General features: G+C 42.2%; 1 protein-coding gene across 1 annotated transcript in view; it reads right to left on the bottom strand.

Annotated features, from left to right (window-relative positions):
• The window catches only part of LOC119954499 (rho GTPase-activating protein 21-like), a 296,828-nt gene extending 279,907 nt beyond the window's left edge, over nucleotides 1-16,921 (bottom strand). The window contains exon 1 of the mRNA XM_038779786.1: nucleotides 16,227-16,921. Within this exon, the coding sequence (XP_038635714.1) occupies nucleotides 16,227-16,454 (228 nt within the window). The 5' untranslated portion in view covers nucleotides 16,455-16,921. The remainder of the gene's footprint in view (nucleotides 1-16,226) is intronic.
• Nucleotides 16,922-18,538: the final 1,617 nt, after the last annotated feature.

Here is an 18,538-nt window from a genome sequence, read left to right as displayed (position 1 = left end):
AGCCGCTTGATTGCTACCCCTTCCACAAACTTCAATCCCTCCACCACTGACAAACAGTGGCAGCAACCATCTGCTTGATGCACTACAGGAACTCATTAAGGTTCCTTTGGCAGAACCTTCCAAACCTATTACCACTACCATTTAGAAGGCTAAGGGCAGCAGATACCTCAGAACACCACCACCTGGAGGCTCTCACAAAGTCACTCACCATCCTGACTTGGAAATATATTGCCATTCCTTCATCGCCATGAGGTCAAAATCCTGGAACTCCTACCCTAACAGCACTGTGGGTGTAGCTACAACCCGGTGACAGCAGTGGTTTAAGGTGGCAGCTCACCACCATCTTCTCAAGGGCAACTAGGGATAGGCAATAAAATTCTGGCCGAGCTAATAATGCCCACATACCGTAAATTAATTTTTTAAAAGATCAGAAATACATTAGACTAATCTCCCACTTGCATCCTGTGATGTTACATGCTGCCTTTTTCCTGAGTCCGAGTTCTGACTAGGAACCATCCAGGCTGCTCTCACTTTCTCATTTCTCAGACATCTCATTGCTCAAAGATGCCCTGTGATCTTACTAGATGGCAGAGCAGGCTAGCAGCTGCATAACCTCCTGTACATGTTTTGCTCTTACCAGGGCTTCTGCTTGTAGTTAGTGCTCTTAAAATGTCAGCTAGAGGCAGGCTAAGAATGACTATTTGGTTTTGATTTATCATGAATGGTGTGATATTTCACTCCAATCATAGAGATAATAAAGAGGTACCTATAAGTTTAGAGAGATCTCAAATGTACACTTGCCAAATTTAAATCAGTGGCTAAAAACAATTACAATAATAATTTTGCTAGCTTGGTATTTTAAAATCATGATTATGCCATTGATACATATCTCAAACAAGTCAAATTTACAAGTCACAACTTAGTTTTAAGTCACACATTTCCAATTCACAACCCAGATGCTATATTAGATATTGGTGTAATTCTTCAACACGAAGGGCCATGTTAGGGCATGTAGAAATTCCACTGGGAGTCAGAGAAAGCACTGCTTACATACTTAGAAAGTATTTCAGCTGCCACTCCCTGCCCTGTTAACAAATAGTTTTGGACAACCAACTTCAGTCTTGATTTGATTTATTGTCACATGTACCGAAGTACAGTGAAAAGTATTTTTCTGCAGCCAAGGAACGTACACCGTATAAACATAGTAGACACAGGAATAATCATCAGGGAACACTGACAAATGTTACATCGACAAAACAGTGATTGGAACAAGGGACCAAGCAAAGCAAATACATCAGCAAGAGCAGCATAGGGCGTCGCGAATAGTGTTCTTCTTTCTTTTGGGAAACATTCAATTACCATAAGATTCTTACAAATGAGAAAATATATCTTACTTAATTGATCCAGAATGACAATAAACTCCCCATTGCTGTTTTGTAAACCAGGTTAAAGTCCAAGAGGTTTGTTTCAAATCACTAGCTTTTGGAGAACAGCATCTTCCTCAGGTGAATGAAGAAGTGGGTTCCAGAAACATATATATAGACAAAGTCAATGATGCAAGAGGATACTTTGAATGCAAGTATTTGCAGGTAATTAAGTCTTACAGGTGCAGACAGAGCAACAGGAGAGAGGGATAATCACAGGTTAAATAGATGTGAATTGTCTCCAGCCAGGACAGTTGGTAGGATTTTGCAAGCCAAGACCAGATGGTGGGGGTGAATCTAATGCGGCATGAATCCAAGGTCCCGATTGAGGCCGTACTCCTGTGTGCGGAACTTGGCTATAAATTTCTGCTTGGCGACTCTACGGTGTCGCACGTCCCGAAGGCCGCCTTGGAGAACGCTTACCCAAAGATCAGAGGCTGAATGCCCTTGACTGCTGAAGTGTTCCCGACTGGAAGGGAACGTTCCTGCCTGGCGATTGTCGCGTGATGTCTGTTCATCCGTTGTTGCAGCGTCTGCACGGTCTCGCCAATGTACCACACATCGGGACATCCTTTCCTGCAGCATATAAGGTGGACAACGTTGGCCGAGTCGCACGAGTATGCACCGTGTACCTGGTGGGTGGTGTTCTCATGTGTAATGGTGGTACCCATGTCGATGATCTGGCACGTCTTGCAGAGATTGTCATGGCAGGGTTGTGTGGTGTTGTGGTCGCTGTTCTGAAGGCTGGCTAATTTGCTGCAAACAATGGTCTGTTTGAGGTTGCGCGGTTGTTTGAAGGCAAGTAATGGGGGTGTGGGGATGACCGTGGCAAGATATTAGTCTTCATCGATGACGTGTGGAAGGCTGTGAAGAAGATAGCGTAGTTTGTCCGCTCCAGGAAAGTACTGGATGACAGAGGGTACTCTGTCGGTTGAGTCCCATGTTTGTCTTCTGAGGAGGTCGGTGCGGTTTTCTGCTGTGGCGCGATGGAACTGTCGATAATGAGTCAAGCGCCATATCCCATTCATACAATGGCATCTTTCAGCGTCTGTAGATGTCTGTTATTTCCTCCTTGTCTGATCAGATCCTGTGATCCTGTGAAACAAACCTGTTGGACTTTAACCTGTTGTTGTAAGACTTCTTACTGTGCTCACCCCAGTCCAACCCGGCATCCCTACATCATGTTTTTTAAACAACAGCAAGGTTTTCACCTCCACCATTCAGCCTGCCCACCTATTCCAAGCGCTGATCAGTTCCTATGGGAAAAGCTTCCTGAAACTTCGGATTCAACTCAATTAAATGGGAACTAAGTCCCATAGCGAGCGTGTTTAGCCGTATGTTTCCAGTGCTTGCACATGGCTATACAACGCCACCCGCATTAAATAAGTGGTCTTGGCAGTGAACATGCGGCCAAGGCTGCACATAGCCGCTCAGCAGCACCCCCTTCCAAAAGAACACATAGGACACCTCTGGCCTGATCGCTAGCGCACAAAAAAATGCCAGCTTGGCACCTTGGCAGTGCCAAACTGGCACCCTGGCAGTGCCCCTGCCAGATGGCAGTGCCACCTGGCCACCTTGGCTGTGCCAGGCTGAAACCCAGGTGAGATTGCCAAGGTACCTGGTGGTACCAGCAGTGCCGGGGTACCACCCTGCCCAAAGGGTATATATTTAGGGGCCTCTGATCGCCAAGGAGACCCCCATAAGTGCCATTCCATCTAGTTCACGCTTGTGGGGGCATCTCCAAGGCGAATAGATCCCAATGGCTAGAGCACCTCGAATCTGTGCATTAAAGTGAGACTAGCTGTCTCCCTGTAATTTGCTAATTTGCTAAAAAAGTGATTCCACTTACAAATGTCTCGCGAAATTGCTTTAGATCTTTTATCAGCCACGCTGCGCCGCAGTGAGCTGCTTTCCGGGCGCAGCGTGGCCCTTGGATCCTATCCTACAAGTCCATTAGAGCGTACCTTAATTTACAGGAATGTTCCCGGAAAGCACTATACATTGCCTTCAAGAAAAAGCAGAACATAAGTTATTAGAGTGTTGTCTCACCAACTGATGGAAGTTATTCAGGAAATTAGAAAGTTGTGGGTAAAGTCAAGCAAACTACGACTTGATTTTCAAAACACTATAGTCCTGAATGAAAGATTACCAAGTAAATTATGCATTTTAAGAGATTTGCAGTGGAATATAGGTTCAAAAGAGAATTGATCGTGTCTGAATGCACAGAGGATAGTTTTAGCTCTGTGTGGGGACCTATCACTAAAAGAACTGGAGCCCGCAGTCAAGACAATATATAAATTCTACTTCTCTCCAATGATCTGAAGATCACCCAGGTGTACCAATGGTGGCAAATTTAAGTGAATGACATGCTCCCAAAACTGCAAATTAGATTAATTGATTCTGATTTCGGGATGATCTCCCTTTATTGTTTCTCCCCAGGGAAAGCAGCCTTCCACACGTGAACACTATAAGTTGCATTGACAGAAAAGCAACATATACTGTTCACACTACATATATGATTTGCCAGGAAATGGTATAGGATGTGAAATTACTTAAGTATGACCAAAATTAAAAACGATAAAACAAAATGTATTGTTCTCTCTCAAATAAAGGTAATTGATGTTTATGTTGTGGTGAACTGTTAACTCTATTTATTTTTAAAGTATCAACTGCTAATGCCTCTGATTAAAGCACTTGGTGCTCACTGATCACTGTCATATGTGCAATGTTTGTGTTGGATCTCCCGCTCATCAAATACCAGTTATTCTCTAAATTTAATGACCCACAAATAAAACTCAAAAAAGAATGGTTTTGAAATTATTTCTGAAAATGTGACAAAAATCAATTAAAAAGTGGCCAATCAGAAACCATCCACAATAATGTTCCTTTAAAGAACAAAGAACAATACAGCACTGGAACAGGCCCTTTGGCGTTGCAAGCCTGTACCGGTCATGATATCAACCTTTGCCAAAACCCTTGGTGCTGTATCCCTCTCTACCCATCCTATCCATGTGTTTGTCAAGATGCCTTCTGAACACCATTAATGTATCTGCTTCCACAACCTCCCCTGGCAATGCGTTCCAGGCACTCACCACCCTCTGTGTAAAAAACCTGCCTCGCACATCTTCTCTAAACTTTGCCCACGGACCTTAAACCTATGGCCCCTGGTGACTGACCCCTCCACCCTGGGAAAGAGTGCCTGCCCATCCGCTCTATCCATGCCTGTCATAATCTTAGTAAGAAGTCTTACAACACCAGGTTAAAGTCCAACAGGTTTGTTTCAAACACGAGCTTTCGGAGCACGGCTCCTTCTTCAGGTCACCTGAAGAAGGAGCCGTGCTCCGAAAGCTCGTGTTTGAAACAAACCTGTTGGACTTTAACCTGGTGTTGTAAGACTTCTTACTGTGCTCACCCCAGTCCAACACCGGCATCTCCACATCATGTCATAATCTTGTAGATCTCTATCAAGTCACCCCTCAAACTCGTCTTTCTAATGAAAACAATTCGAGTCTATTCAGCCTCCCCACATAGCTAACACCCTCCAGACCAGGCAACATCCTGGTAAACCTCCTCTGACCCCTCTCCAAAGCCTCCACATCCTTCTGGTAGTGTGGCGACCATATTATGCGCAATATTCTAATGTGTGGCCTTACCAAGGTTCTATACAATTTAGCATGACTTACCAGTTTTTATACTCTATGCCCCATCCAATGAAGGCAAGCATTCCATGTGCTTTCTTGGCAACCTTGTTCACTTGTGTTCCCACCTTCAAAGATCTGTGGACATGCATGCCCAGATCTTCCTGACTTTCTATATTCCTGAGAGTTTTGCCATTTACGGTATATTTACCCTTTATGTTAAACCTAACAAATGCATTACCTCACATTTGTCCGGATTAAACTCCATTTGCCATTTCTCTGCCCAAGTCTTCAACCTATGTCCTACTGTATCTTCTGACAATCCTCAACACTATCTGCCACTCCACCAACCTTGGTGTCAGCCGCGAACTTACTAATCAGACCGGCTACATTTTCCTCCAAATCGTTTATGTACACTATAAATAACAGAGGCCCAAGCACAGATCCCTGTGGAACACCACTAGTCACAACCTTCCATTCAAAAAAACACCCTTCTACTGCTACCCTTTGCCTTCTGTGACCGAGCCAGCTCTGTATCCATCTTACCACCTCAACTCTGATCCTGTGTGACTTCACCTTTTGTACCAGTCTGCCATGAGGGAACTTGTCAAAGGCTTTACTGAAGTCCATGTAAACAACATCCACCGCCCTCCGCTCATAATCATCTTTGTCACCTCATCAAAAAACTCGATCAAGTTAGTGAGGCACGACCTCCCCTTCACAAAACCATGCTGTCTAGCGCTTATGAGTCCATTTGTTTCCAAATAGGTATAAATCCTGTCCTTGAGAATTCTCTCCAATAATTTACCTATTACCCGCCTATAGTTTCCAGGATTATCACTGCTACCTTTCTTAAATAGTGGTACAACATTAGCTATTCTCCAGTCCTCTGGGATCTTACCTGTAGCCAAAGATGTCAGTCAAGGCCGCAGCAATTTCCTCCCTGGTTCCCTCCGTATTCTGGGGTAAATCCCATCTGGCTCAGGAGACATATCTACCTTAATATCTTTGAAAAGACACAATACCTCCTACTTTTCAATGTTAACATGATCCAGACTGTCCACGCACCCTACCTAAGAATCAACTTCCACAAAGTCCTTTTCTTTGGTGAACACCCAAAGTACTCATTTAGTACCTCGCCCATTTCCTCTGGCTCGACACAGATTCCCACCACTGTCCTTAAGTGGTCCAATCCTTTGCCTAGCCCCCCTCTTGCTTTTTACATATGAATAAAAGCTTTGGGATTCACCTTAATCCTACTTGCCAAGGACTTTTCATGATCCCTCCTACCCCTCCTAATTTCCCGCTTCTAGAGAGTCTAGGGCCAGAGGGCATAATCTCAGAGTAAGGCGTCACCCATTTAAGACCAAGATAAGGAGGAATTTCTTCTCTGAAGGTATTGAATCTGTAGAATTCTTTACCAGAGAGCTGTGGAGGCTGGGTCATTAAATATGTTCAAGGCTGAGATAGACAAGATTTTTTAAACAGTAAGGGAATCAAGAGTTATGGGTATAAGATGGGAAAGTGGAGTTGAGGACTATCACATCAGATCAGTCATGATCTCACAGAATGGGAGAGCACACTCAATGGGCTGACTGGCCTACATCTGCCCGTATATCTGATAGATAAATGCATATATTTTCTTAATGTTGTCCGTTTTCTTCACAGAACAATATCCTTTGTGAACTTCCTAAACACACTGAACCAGCTCACTGTCTGTTTGCAGGCCTATAGTTCACATTTTATTTTTAAATTGAAACAATTATTGATATTATCCCATTTCCTACAGATCTATTGGATACTAAATCAGATAGGACAAGTAGAAACAGAAAATGTGGAGACACTCAGCATGTCAGACAGCATCGCTGGAGAAGGCAAGGCTGTGTTAAAATTTCTGATAGTTCTAAAGTCATCAACCTGAAACATTAACGCACTTTTCAGCATGGGTTCATAAAGGGCAGGTCGTGCCTAACTAATTTAGTGGAATCTTTTGAGGACATTACCAGTGCGGTAGATAATGGGGAGCCAATGGATGTGGTATATCTGGATTTCCAGAAAGCCTTTGACAAGGTGCCACACACAAGGTTGCTACATAAGATAAAGATGCATGGCACTAAGGGTAAAGTAGTAGCATGGATACAAGATTGGTTAATTAATAGAAAGCAAAGAGTGGGGATTAATGGGTGTGTCTCTGGTTGGCAATCAGTAGCTAGTGGTGTCCCTCAGGGATCAGTGTTGGGCCCATAATTGTTCACAATTTACATAGATGATTTAGAGTTGGAGACCAAGGGCAATGTGTCCAAGTCTGCAGACGACACTAAGATGAGGGGTAAAGCAAAAAGTGCAGAGGATACTGGAAATCTGCAGAGGGATTTGGATAGGTTACGTGAATGGGCTAGGGTCTGGCAGATGGAACACAATGTTGACGAATATGAGGTTATCCATTTTGGTAGGAATAACAGCAAAAGGGATTATTATTTAAATGATAAAATATTAAAACATGCTGCTGTGCAGAGAGACCTGGGTGTGCTAGTGCATGATGCATGAGTTGCAAAAAGTTGGTTTACAGGTGCAACAGGTGATTTAGAAGGCAAATGGAATTTTGTCCTTCATTGCTAGAGGGATGGAGTTTAAGACTAGGGAGGTTATGCTGCAATTGTATAAAGTGTTAGTGAGGCCACACCTGGAATATTGTGTTCAGTTTTGGTCTCCTTACCTGAGAAAGGACGTACTGGCACTGGAGGGTGTGCAGAGGAGATTCACTAGGTTAATCCCAGAGCTAAAGGGGTTGGATTACAAGGAGAGGTTGAGTAGACCGGGGACTGTACTCGTTGGAATTTAGAAGGATGAGGGGGATCTTATAGAAACATATAAAATTATGAAGGGAATAGATAGGATAGATGCAGGCAGGTTGTTTCCACTGGCGGGTGAAAGCAGAACTAGGGGACATAGCCTCAAAATAAGGGGAAGTAGATTTAGGACTGGGTTTAGGAGGAACTTCTTCACCCAAAGGGTTCTGAATCTATGGAATTCCTTGCCCAGTGAAGCAGTTGAGGCTCCTTCATTAAATGTTTTTAAGATAGAGATAGATAGTTTTTTGAAGAATAAAGGGATTAAGGGTTATGGTGTTCGGGCCGGAAAGTGGAGCTGAGTCTACAAAAGATCAGCCATGATCTCATTGAATGGCGGAGCAGGCTCGAGGGGCCAGATGGCCTACTCCTGCTCCTAGTTCTTATGTTCTTCTTTCACAGATGCTGACTGACCTACTGAGAGATTCAAACATTTTCTGCTTTTAATTCCGATTTCCAACAATTGCAGTATCTTGCTTTTGTCCCCAGAAGGTAAACAAAACTGGTCTTCTGCACATGACCTCCCCCATGTCAATGCATTTTTACAGTCATGAATGAACAAATAAAGCAAATACAATAATTACATGTTCCCCAAGTGACAATGTAGGAAATACCAATGTCCACGATATTATTACATAAAGAAAATTTGGTTTATGGATTCATATTTTAGAAGCTGCACACTGCTGCAAAAAAGTGAACAAAAGTTGAGAAAAGAATAGTTCATTCAAAAAAGTCAACATTTAAACTTTAATCACCATGCAAGTTATGATAGTGTTATATTATATATTGTAATATATTAGAACATTGCACATTCATTACTGCAAGTTCCAACTAAAAAGGTGTAACAAAAGCTCAGGATCTGAACTTAGTTTTATGGATTAATTTCCAGCTACGTTGCTCCAGGGAAGAAAACAAATCTAATTCGGACATAATTTTGCATTTCTAGGCCCATCTCAAACAGTTCTTCATCTACAGCCCAGCCCAGGGCCAACTTGTTTTAAATTTTCAAGTTCCTTCTACTCCACGGTAACTGAACCTGGAAGCCTCAAATACACATTAGATAGTATATGGGAAAGTGGTTAAGAGGTGTGTTCCAGATCAAGTCCTATTTGAATCTGAGACAAACAAATCTGAATATTTTCTTAATGGTAAGAACATAGAACATAGAACTTTACAGCGCAGTACGGGCCCTTCGGCCCTCGGTGTTGCGCCGACCTGTGAAACCCCTCTAAAGCCCATCTACACTATTCCCTTATCGTCCATATGCCTATCCAATGACCATTTGAATGCGTTTAGTGTTGGCGAGTCCACTACTGTTGCAGGCAGGGCATTCCACACCCTTACTACTCTCGGAGTAAAGAATCTACCTCTGACATCTGTCCTATATCTATCTCCCCTCAATTTAAAGGAATGTCCCCTCGTGCTGGACATCATCATCCGAGGAAAAAGGCTCTCAATGTCCACCCTATCTAATCCTCTGATCATCTTGTATGCCTCAATTAAGTCACCTCTTAACCTTCTTCTCTCTAACGAAAACAGTAAAAGAGACTAGAAACTGTAGAGGGGCTAAGGAATTTAGGTATTAACTTAAACAAATCTGTAAAATCTAGTGCAAAGAGACAAAAAGTAATCAATAAAGAATAGAATTGTAAGTCGTAGTTGTAGAAACATTATGGCATAAGAGGACGACATTCGGCCCAACAAGTCCAGCATCTTTGTGGAGAAATTCTATCATTGCTATTTTCCCACTCTATCTCTGTAGCAAGTTTATTTCCCTCAAGTGCACATCCAATTTCCTTTTGAAATCATTCATCATCTTCACTCCCACGGCCCTCAAAGGCAGCGAGTTTCAGGTCATCACTATTTACTGCATAAAAAAGTTCTTCCTCTCATCCTCCTGTATCTCTTGCCCTAAACCTTAAACATGTCCTTAGCCCTTGTACAATCAGCTAATAGGAACAGTATTTCTTTGTCTCCCTAATCTAAACCTGTCATAATTGTGTACACCTCATCAAATTTTCTCTCAATCTCCTTTGCTCCAATGAGAATAAACCCAGCTTCTGCAATCCATCCTTGTAGCCAAAATCCCTCAAACCTGGAACCATTCAGGTAAATCTTCTATGCAGTCTCTCAAGGACCCTTGCCTCATTCCTGAAGTGTGGTGACCAGAACTGGAATATTGATGATGGAATATTGGCCTTTATCTCAATGGGGTTGGAATTATAACAGGGCTTAATCGGGTTAAAATCTGAGGACAAATTGTATAAACCTGGTTTGTATTTCTTTGAGTTTTGAAGGTCAAGGGGTGATCAAATTCATTTGTTTAAAAATTATAAAAGGGAATTGAGATGATTATACAAGAAAGCTATTTCCATTGGTGGAGGAATCCAGAACAAGGAGGCACAATATTAAAATTAAAACTCAACTAGTGAGGAATGAAATCTGAAAGCATATTTTCTCTTGCAAAAGTGTAGTAAATTCTGTAGCACTCTCCTCCAAAAGCCTTCATTTTTTGTTTACCAGGCAAGGGTATGAACGATAGAGAGCAAAGGCAAGTAGAGGTTACAGATGTGCCATGATCTAACTGATAGACAGAAGGTGCTTGTAGGGCTGAATGGACTACTCCCGTTTCTATTATCCCACTGAAGTCATAAACCAGCTAAGATTCCAAACAACACGTGTTTACATTGCATCAGTATTTCACAAGGTCGTTTTCATGATCTAATCTTAGAACAAGTAGCACAGGAATCTATGTTATAGACTAAATACCATTGTAATATTGCTGTTTTGATCACAAATAGATTACAATCCTTAGCTATTAAGGAATTAAGAGTTTAAAGCCAGAATATGTTTACATGACCTTCAGTTATCTTGAAGATGTATGTATCTTGAGAGAAAAATGTATTAGCAATGATTCAACACTTTTCAAGACCCAAGTTGACTTAAAAGTGCTTGATATCCAATTAAATACCTTTGAAGTGTAATCACTGTTGTATTGTAGGAAAGACCTCAAAAGTATTCAACTCTAAATATTCTCTCGATTGAAGACCAGGCACTAAATTGAGATACGTCAAGAAACTGAAAGAAGAGTTCACAAAACTAACATGGACATTCAAAATATTTTTCTAAAATTCATTCATGAGAAGCATTTGTTTCCTGTCCTTGATTACCACTTTCTTCAACCGTTGCAGTCCATCGTGTAGTATACCACAGTAGTGTCAGGCAGCACGGTCTGCACGTTCTCCCCGTGCCTGCGTGGGTTTCCTTCCGGTGCTCCGGTTTCCTCCCACAAGTCCCGAAAGACGTGCTTGTTAGGTGAATTGGACATTCTGAATTCTCCCTCAGTGTAACCGAACAGGCGCCAGAAAGGGGCTTTTCACAGCAACTTCATTGCAGTGTTAATGTAGGCCGACTTGTGACAATAATAAAGATTATTATTATTATTTTAAAAAGAGTTCCAGGATTTTGATTAAGTGACAGTGGAACAACGGTGACCCTGGGCACAATTCAACTAATTGGGAACAATGTCCCAAAGCGAGCAGGTTTCGCCAGGTGTTTCCTGGCGACTTGCGTCGTATAAGGGGCCTCAGCAGGGAACATGCGCATGGCCCAGGCCGCACACAGTCCCGTTTTGTACACTGAGGAGTTCTGCTCACCAGAACTCCCCAGTGTAGTGAGAGATCGGAATGCTATTTTTAAATGGCATCCCGATCTCCGGGGCCCCGAAGCGACCCCTGGCCCCACCCCGAGCCTAAACGCACTATGGGAACAGGGTCCCCAGCTGCTGAAGGATCATGGGTAAATTGCTGCAGTGTTTCATAGAATTCACAGTGCAGAAGGAGGCCATTCGGCCCATCGAATCTGCACCGGCTCTTGGAAAGAGCACCCTACCCAAGGTCAACACCTCCACCCTATCCCCATAACCCAGCAACCCCACCCAACACCAAGGGCAATCTTGGACACTAAGGGGCAATTTATCATGGCCAATCCACCTAACCTGCACATCTTTGGACTGTGTGTGGAAACCGGAGCACCCAGAGGAAACCCACGCACACACGGGGAGGATGTGCAGACTCCGCACAGACAGTGACCCAAGCCGGAATCGAACCTGGGACCCTGGAGCTGTGAAGCAATTGTGCTATCCACAATGCTACCGTGCTGCCCTAGTGCATCTGGTATATAGTACACACTGCTGCCACTGCACGGCAGTGGTAGTGAGCGAGTGTTTAAGGTGGTGGGTGGGATACCAATCAAGCCTGCTGCTTTGTCCTGGATGGTGTCCAGCTTCAAACACGTTGGAACATCACTCATCCAAGCAAATGACGAGTATTCAATAACACTCCTGGCTTGTGCCTCGTGATTGGTGGACAGGTTTTGGTGAGTCAGGTGGTGAGTTACTCGCTGCAGAATAACCAGCCTCTGACCTGTTCCTGTAACCATAGTATTTATATGGCTGGTCCAGTTCAGTTTCTGATAAATGGTAACCCCCAGGATGTTGATATGGAGGGATTCAGCAATGGTAATGCCATTGAATGTCACGGGGAGATGGTTGGATTCTCACTGGAGATGATCAATGACTGGCATTTGTGTGGTGTAAATATTACTTGGCACTCAGCCTGAATGTTGTCTTGCTGCATATGGACACAGACTGCTTCAGTATGAGAAGTTAGGAATAGTACTGAACATTATGAAATCATCAGCAAACATCCCCAATTCTGACGTAATGCTGGAAGGAACGTCATTGATGAAACAAATGAAATGATTGGGCCTAGTTCCCTGAGGAACTCCTGCAGCAACGTCCTGGGACTGAGACTACTGACCGCTTATAACCAAAACCATCTTTCTTTGGTTTGACAAAGGGTCATCAGACTCGAAACGTTAGCTCTTTTCTCTCCCTACAGATGCTGCCAGACTTGCTGAGATTTTCCAGCATTTTATCTTTCATTCCTTTGTGTTTGGTATGGCTCCAACTAGAGGAGAGTTTCCCCTCACATTCCCATTAACTTTAATTTTACTAGGGATCTTTGATGTCAAGGGCAATTACTCCCTTCTTGCCTCCAGAATTCCGTTCTCTTACCCATGTTTCAACCAGGCCATAATGAGGTCAGGAGCAAGGTGGCCCTGGTGGAACCTAAATTGAGCATCATTGAGCAGGTTATTGCTGTGCAAGTGCAACTTGATAGCACTGTTAGTAACATCTTCCATCACTGTTCTGATGATTTAAGTGGAGGCAAATGGGCAGGTAATTGTCCAGGTTTGATTGTCCTGTATTTCATGGACAGGACATATCTGGGAAATTTTCCATATTGTCATGTAGATGCCAGTGTTTTAGCTGTACTGAACAGCTTGGCTAGGGGCACAGTTAATTCTGGAACACAAGTCTTTAATCCTATTGCCAGTTTGTTGTCAGGCCCATGCCTTTTGTAGTATCCATGCCTTCAGACGCTTGATGATATTAGATGGAATTAATTGAATTAGCGGAGGAGTGGCATCTGTGATACCTGGAACCTCAATGGAGGCCGAGTGGCACTTCTGGTTGAAAATGGTTACAAATGCTATCGCCTTGTATTTTAAATTTCAGCACGTATTCAAAGTGTTCATTTAATATTTTTGCTTCAGAAAATTAAATTAGAAATAACTAGTCATTTAAACCAATGTGAAAAGTTTTGTGTTTCCATCTTTTGAGGGGTGGTGCTGTGGGAATCCAATGTAAATTTAAATAAGCCAGTTAAGAAAAACAAAAGATGCAAACTTGAGATCAAGGATTGCAGTCTCCCCACAGAATCTATCAAACGTATTAAATGAGAAATCAGTTTTGAAACATCCATGGTTACTGCTAGATAAAGATTACATTTCACACATCCTCATCTTTGACAAGGCCAAAAGCAAAAATCTTTTTTTTTTAAATTACAAATTGGAAAGTAAACAAGATTGCCAAGTAGACAGCATACTTCTTCCCATAATATCACAGTGAAACAGTCATAATACTGTGTTACAATCACACTTTTGTAAAGTTGGGTAACAGTAGTGTAGTGGTTCTGTTACTAGACCAGTAATACAGAGGTCTGAGTATGCAGAAACGGAGAGTGCCATTTAGTGCTCTCCCTGTGACAAGTTTGGACACAAGGGCATTTAATCTTATGGGAGGGTACCAAATGGGTTTGCTTTCCTTTCCCACTGCTAATTGAGGCCCTAAGTACTCGCCAGCTCTCAGGGGGACAGGAATTCTGACCCCAGGATCCTTTTTCCTGGAGAAAGCAGACCACTGGACACTTGTCTCTGACGGGCACTTTTTACAATGGGCCTTCCCCACGGAGTTGTCATGGGCTCTCTCCCGTTGTCCATCCTAAATTCCACCCTGGAAGTTTGGGACTTGCAATTCAATTTTAAAAACCGGCAAATAAATCTGGAGGCAGAAATTTATGATAATACACTATTCTGGATCATGATGTTTTGATGATTTTTTAAAAATTGTTCATTCTTAGGCCAGGATGGGATTGGGGCATCTAGTAAGCTTGGCATGTATTGCTCATCCACATTTGCTCTGGGAAAATGTAGTACGCATTCTGGAACCATTACAGTCATCTTCGGAGTGGTTTTCTATGACTAAGTGGCTTAGTAGGCCAATTTAGAGGTCAGTTAAGAGTAAATCACAATGATGTCAGATTTAAGTCACATATCAGCCACACAGGGCAATAGAAAGTTCATGCTGATACAGAAAAAAAATTGTATGTTTTGTTTCCAAAACTAAATTTGAAATCTCAAATGCAATTTGAACTCTCATTCCCTAGGTTAAAAGTCCATCAACATAACCTACTACATCACTGTAGAGAGAAATAACTATGGAACACATTTATTTGCTGATATTGAAGTAGGATATAAAGTAGGCCTATTAACTATTGTTTCTCCAGAAGTACATATTATGAACATTTCAAATTTCCAACAAAAGTTCAGGACAATGTGATTTATACTCAGGCCATTGACTTCACCCTGCAGCCTGAATTCCTGCTATTGATAGAGGCATGAAGAAGAGGTCAGCAATGGGCACATGACAAAGCGTCACCCAGACTCGAAACGTTAGCTCCGTTCTCTCTCCATAGATGCTGTCAGGCCTGCTGAGATTGTCCAGCATTGTCTGTTTTTGTTTCAGATTCCAGCATCTGCAGTAATTTGCTTTTATACCCATAAAAGTATCCTGTTTATGAAATAAACCTCTACTGTGAAAATCTGACCATCTTCATAACACTTTTATTTTAAGGTAATATATTACTGCTCGGTTTTGCACAATAGTTTTATTCTAGAATAAGAGAGTTATAACTACAACCATTATAAAAAGCAGACTAATGGATTCCTTGGTGTAGTGAGAAATACTATTGCAGAAAATTCATTAAGTAGATCAAGATATTACTTTTTAAATGACAGGAATTATTAAGTCAATTCACTAGGACACTGATGGAACCTGGAAGTAACAGGGATAATGGGATAATTGGGATAATGGGCATGATTTAACGGAAATGAAAGAGTCCCGTATCAGGCATGTTTAATGGGATGTTTCCCAGCGCTGGCAGCACCGAGAACAACACTGCTATTAAACAGGACTCTGCTTCATTTCTTGATGTCGGCAAGGCCCAGGCCACACTTAGACTCAGTTCCTGCACTAATGCAACTTATAGGTTCCTGCAACTCATTAAATTAGAAATCAGTTTTGAAAAATCCATTGTTTAAAGATTACATTTCACACATCTTCATTGTTTTTAAACTATTCAGTTGACCAGGCCAAAAGTAAAAATCTTTTTTAAAATTACAAATTGGAAAGTAAACTAGATTGCCAACCATACTATTTGAATGTACACATACTCGATGGCCACCTTCCATGCTGTTACTATTCTATGATGTGACTAGGATCAACACAATTTATTTTTTTTTAACATCAACTAACTGAGCTTCTTTAGTTAATACCCATGATACAGAAAAAGATTTATTTCTGTCCATTAAAGCTCAGGTGGCTGATTCAAAACTGGTTAAGTGCAATTACATTTAGAATTTTACATAAATTGCTATTAGAGCTTCTGCTTGCGCTTTAATGAGCTATTAGTAGCACAAGAGAGCAGTCACAGTGAAAAACTGCAAGTTTTATGAGGCAGACATTGTTGTCGGTGCAGGTTTGTACAAAGGCTTGGCTGCACTTGTATTCCATTAAAGATTTCCTGAGGCAATGTAACTCCAGGAAATTTAATCTGGCTGCATCCACTTTCTTTCCCTAAACAATACACATACAAGCAAAGAATTCACAACTTTCAAACCAAACACCTTACCAGCAACTCCTCCTCTTCCCAAACAGGAAAGCTGTGCTTTCTTTTGACAGCTGAGGTATCACCGTCCCTCGCCTTCCTGGGGTTCACCTCTGAGGTCACATTCCTCAGTGCAGCTAACCAAATGCAGCAGGGCTCAGGAGAACTGCAGTCAATCCCTACCGGTCTTTCCCAATTCCAGTGTTTGTAGATGAATTCTGGGCTGCAGGCAGCTTTTCCAGCGCTGGACATACTTTCACAGATAATTCTGCGTCTGTTTGCGAGTTCACTTTAATCCAACTGGAAAAGCAACTTCCAATCCACATGAAAGCGTTTTTCAGAAGTGGTTATCATTAGTTTAAGATTACGATTTCCAATCACAACAAGTTACACATCATATGTCACATACTGAAATGTTCATCTGGTAGCTGGGACAGCGCAGGATCCAGCATATTCTTCCTCATTCCTATCATTCACACCAATAGGTTATCCAAATATCTTCCAAAGATGGTTAACAGTTATGCTGCAGGGCATGGCTACAGACCACCAGGCGCAATTTCTTCAACTGGGACGTCAGACACTCAAACATAAACTGAAAACTTACACAGCAGCCCTGAACACTCCTCTGTACTCTGCACACTGTGAACTAGCAGCTGTTGCAGGCTGTTAGCCCCAACCACTGACCTCTGACCCTAGTCGCCAGCTGACGCTCACAGGAGATTACTGAAAGTTTCAAATTGCTGTAAATTTTGTCACATGCCGGAGTAAACTGAGTAAATTAAGCGGTCAAACAAATATCTTACACTCAACTTCTTTTTTAAATCATCTGTGGGTTTGGCTGCTCTCTTTTAGATAAACACATGATGTCACTTTTTCTGCAAATAAAGTTCCCTTTCAAGAACTGAGATGAGCTAATTGGTCAAAAGACAATCAGACCCAACTTCTGACACCAAACAAGTTCTCATCAACAGTTTAGCAACTGAAGAATACCTCAATGTTGCCTTCAAGGAAAAGTAACATTTAAAAATGTTTTTTTCTAAACATAATTTTGCAAATAACAAAAATTTACAAGAAAATAAGCTGATATGAAATGAAATGAAAATCGCTTATTGTCACGAGTAGGCTTCAATAAAGTTACTGTCCAGCCCCTTAGGCACATAACTCCAGCTATGGCCTCACCAAAGTTCTATACAACTCAAATATGACCCTCCTGCTTTTGTAATCTATGCCTTGATTGATATAAAGGCAAATGTCCTGTATGAAAAAATGAAATGAAAATTGCTATAGTCAAAAGTAGGCTTCAAATGAAGTTACTGTCAAAAGCCCCTAGTCGCCACATTCCGGTGCCTGTCCGGGGAGGCTGGTACGGGAATCGAACTGTGCTGCTGGCCTGCCTTGGTCTGCTTTAAAAGCCAGGGATTTAGGTATAATTGATGTAGTTTAGAAATGTACACAAAGGACTATATGGCCGCCCTGTTCTTCACTCTGCAACTGCACCTTGCTTGCTAAGCGATGTTACACTGTTCTGTTAAAGCATAGACACATGCACAAAATAAAATAAAGTACGCTGAGGACAAGGCTGAAGTGTTCGCTGTTTAGGATGGTTTAGAACATAAGAACATAAGAACTAGGAGCAGGAGTCGGCCATCTGGCCCCTCGAGCCTGCTCTGCCATTCAATGAGATCATGGCTGATCTTTTGTGGACTCAGCTCCACTTTCCGGCCCGAATACCATAACCCTTAATCCCTTTATTCTTCAAAAAACACCCTCCAGTGCCAGTACATCCTTTCTCAAGTAAGGAGACCAAAACTGAACAATACACCAGGTGTGGCCTCACTAACACTTTATACAATTGCAACATAACCTCCCTAGTCTTAAACTCCATCCCTCTAGCAATGAAGGACAAAATTCCATTTGCCTTCTTAATCACCTGTTGCACCTGTCAACCAACCTTCTGTGACTCATGCACTAGCACACCCAGGTCTCTGCACAGCGGCATGCTTTAATATTTTATCGTTTAAATAATAATCCCGTTTGCTGTTATTCCTACCAAAATGGATAACCTCACATTTGTCAACATTGTATTCCATCTGCCAGACCCTAGCCCATTCACTTAACCCAGGGGTGGGCAAACTACGTTTATTTTCAAATTATTTTAAAAAATGTTTTTAAATTTTTTTTAATAAGGTTAATGGATGGGGGGGGGGGGCTGTTGGGTTACTGGTATAGGGTGGATACGTTGACTTGAGTAGGGTGATCATTGCTCGGCACAACATCGAGGGCCGAAGGGCCTGTTCTGTGCTGTACTGTTCTATGTTCTATATGAGGCGCCCAGA

The sequence above is a fragment of the Scyliorhinus canicula genome, chromosome 19 (genome assembly GCF_902713615.1).
Source record: "Scyliorhinus canicula chromosome 19, sScyCan1.1, whole genome shotgun sequence".
Taxonomy (NCBI): domain Eukaryota; kingdom Metazoa; phylum Chordata; class Chondrichthyes; order Carcharhiniformes; family Scyliorhinidae; genus Scyliorhinus; species Scyliorhinus canicula.
The sequence above is the reverse complement of the archived record's forward strand: the minus strand, read 5'-3'. Positions and strand labels throughout refer to the sequence as shown.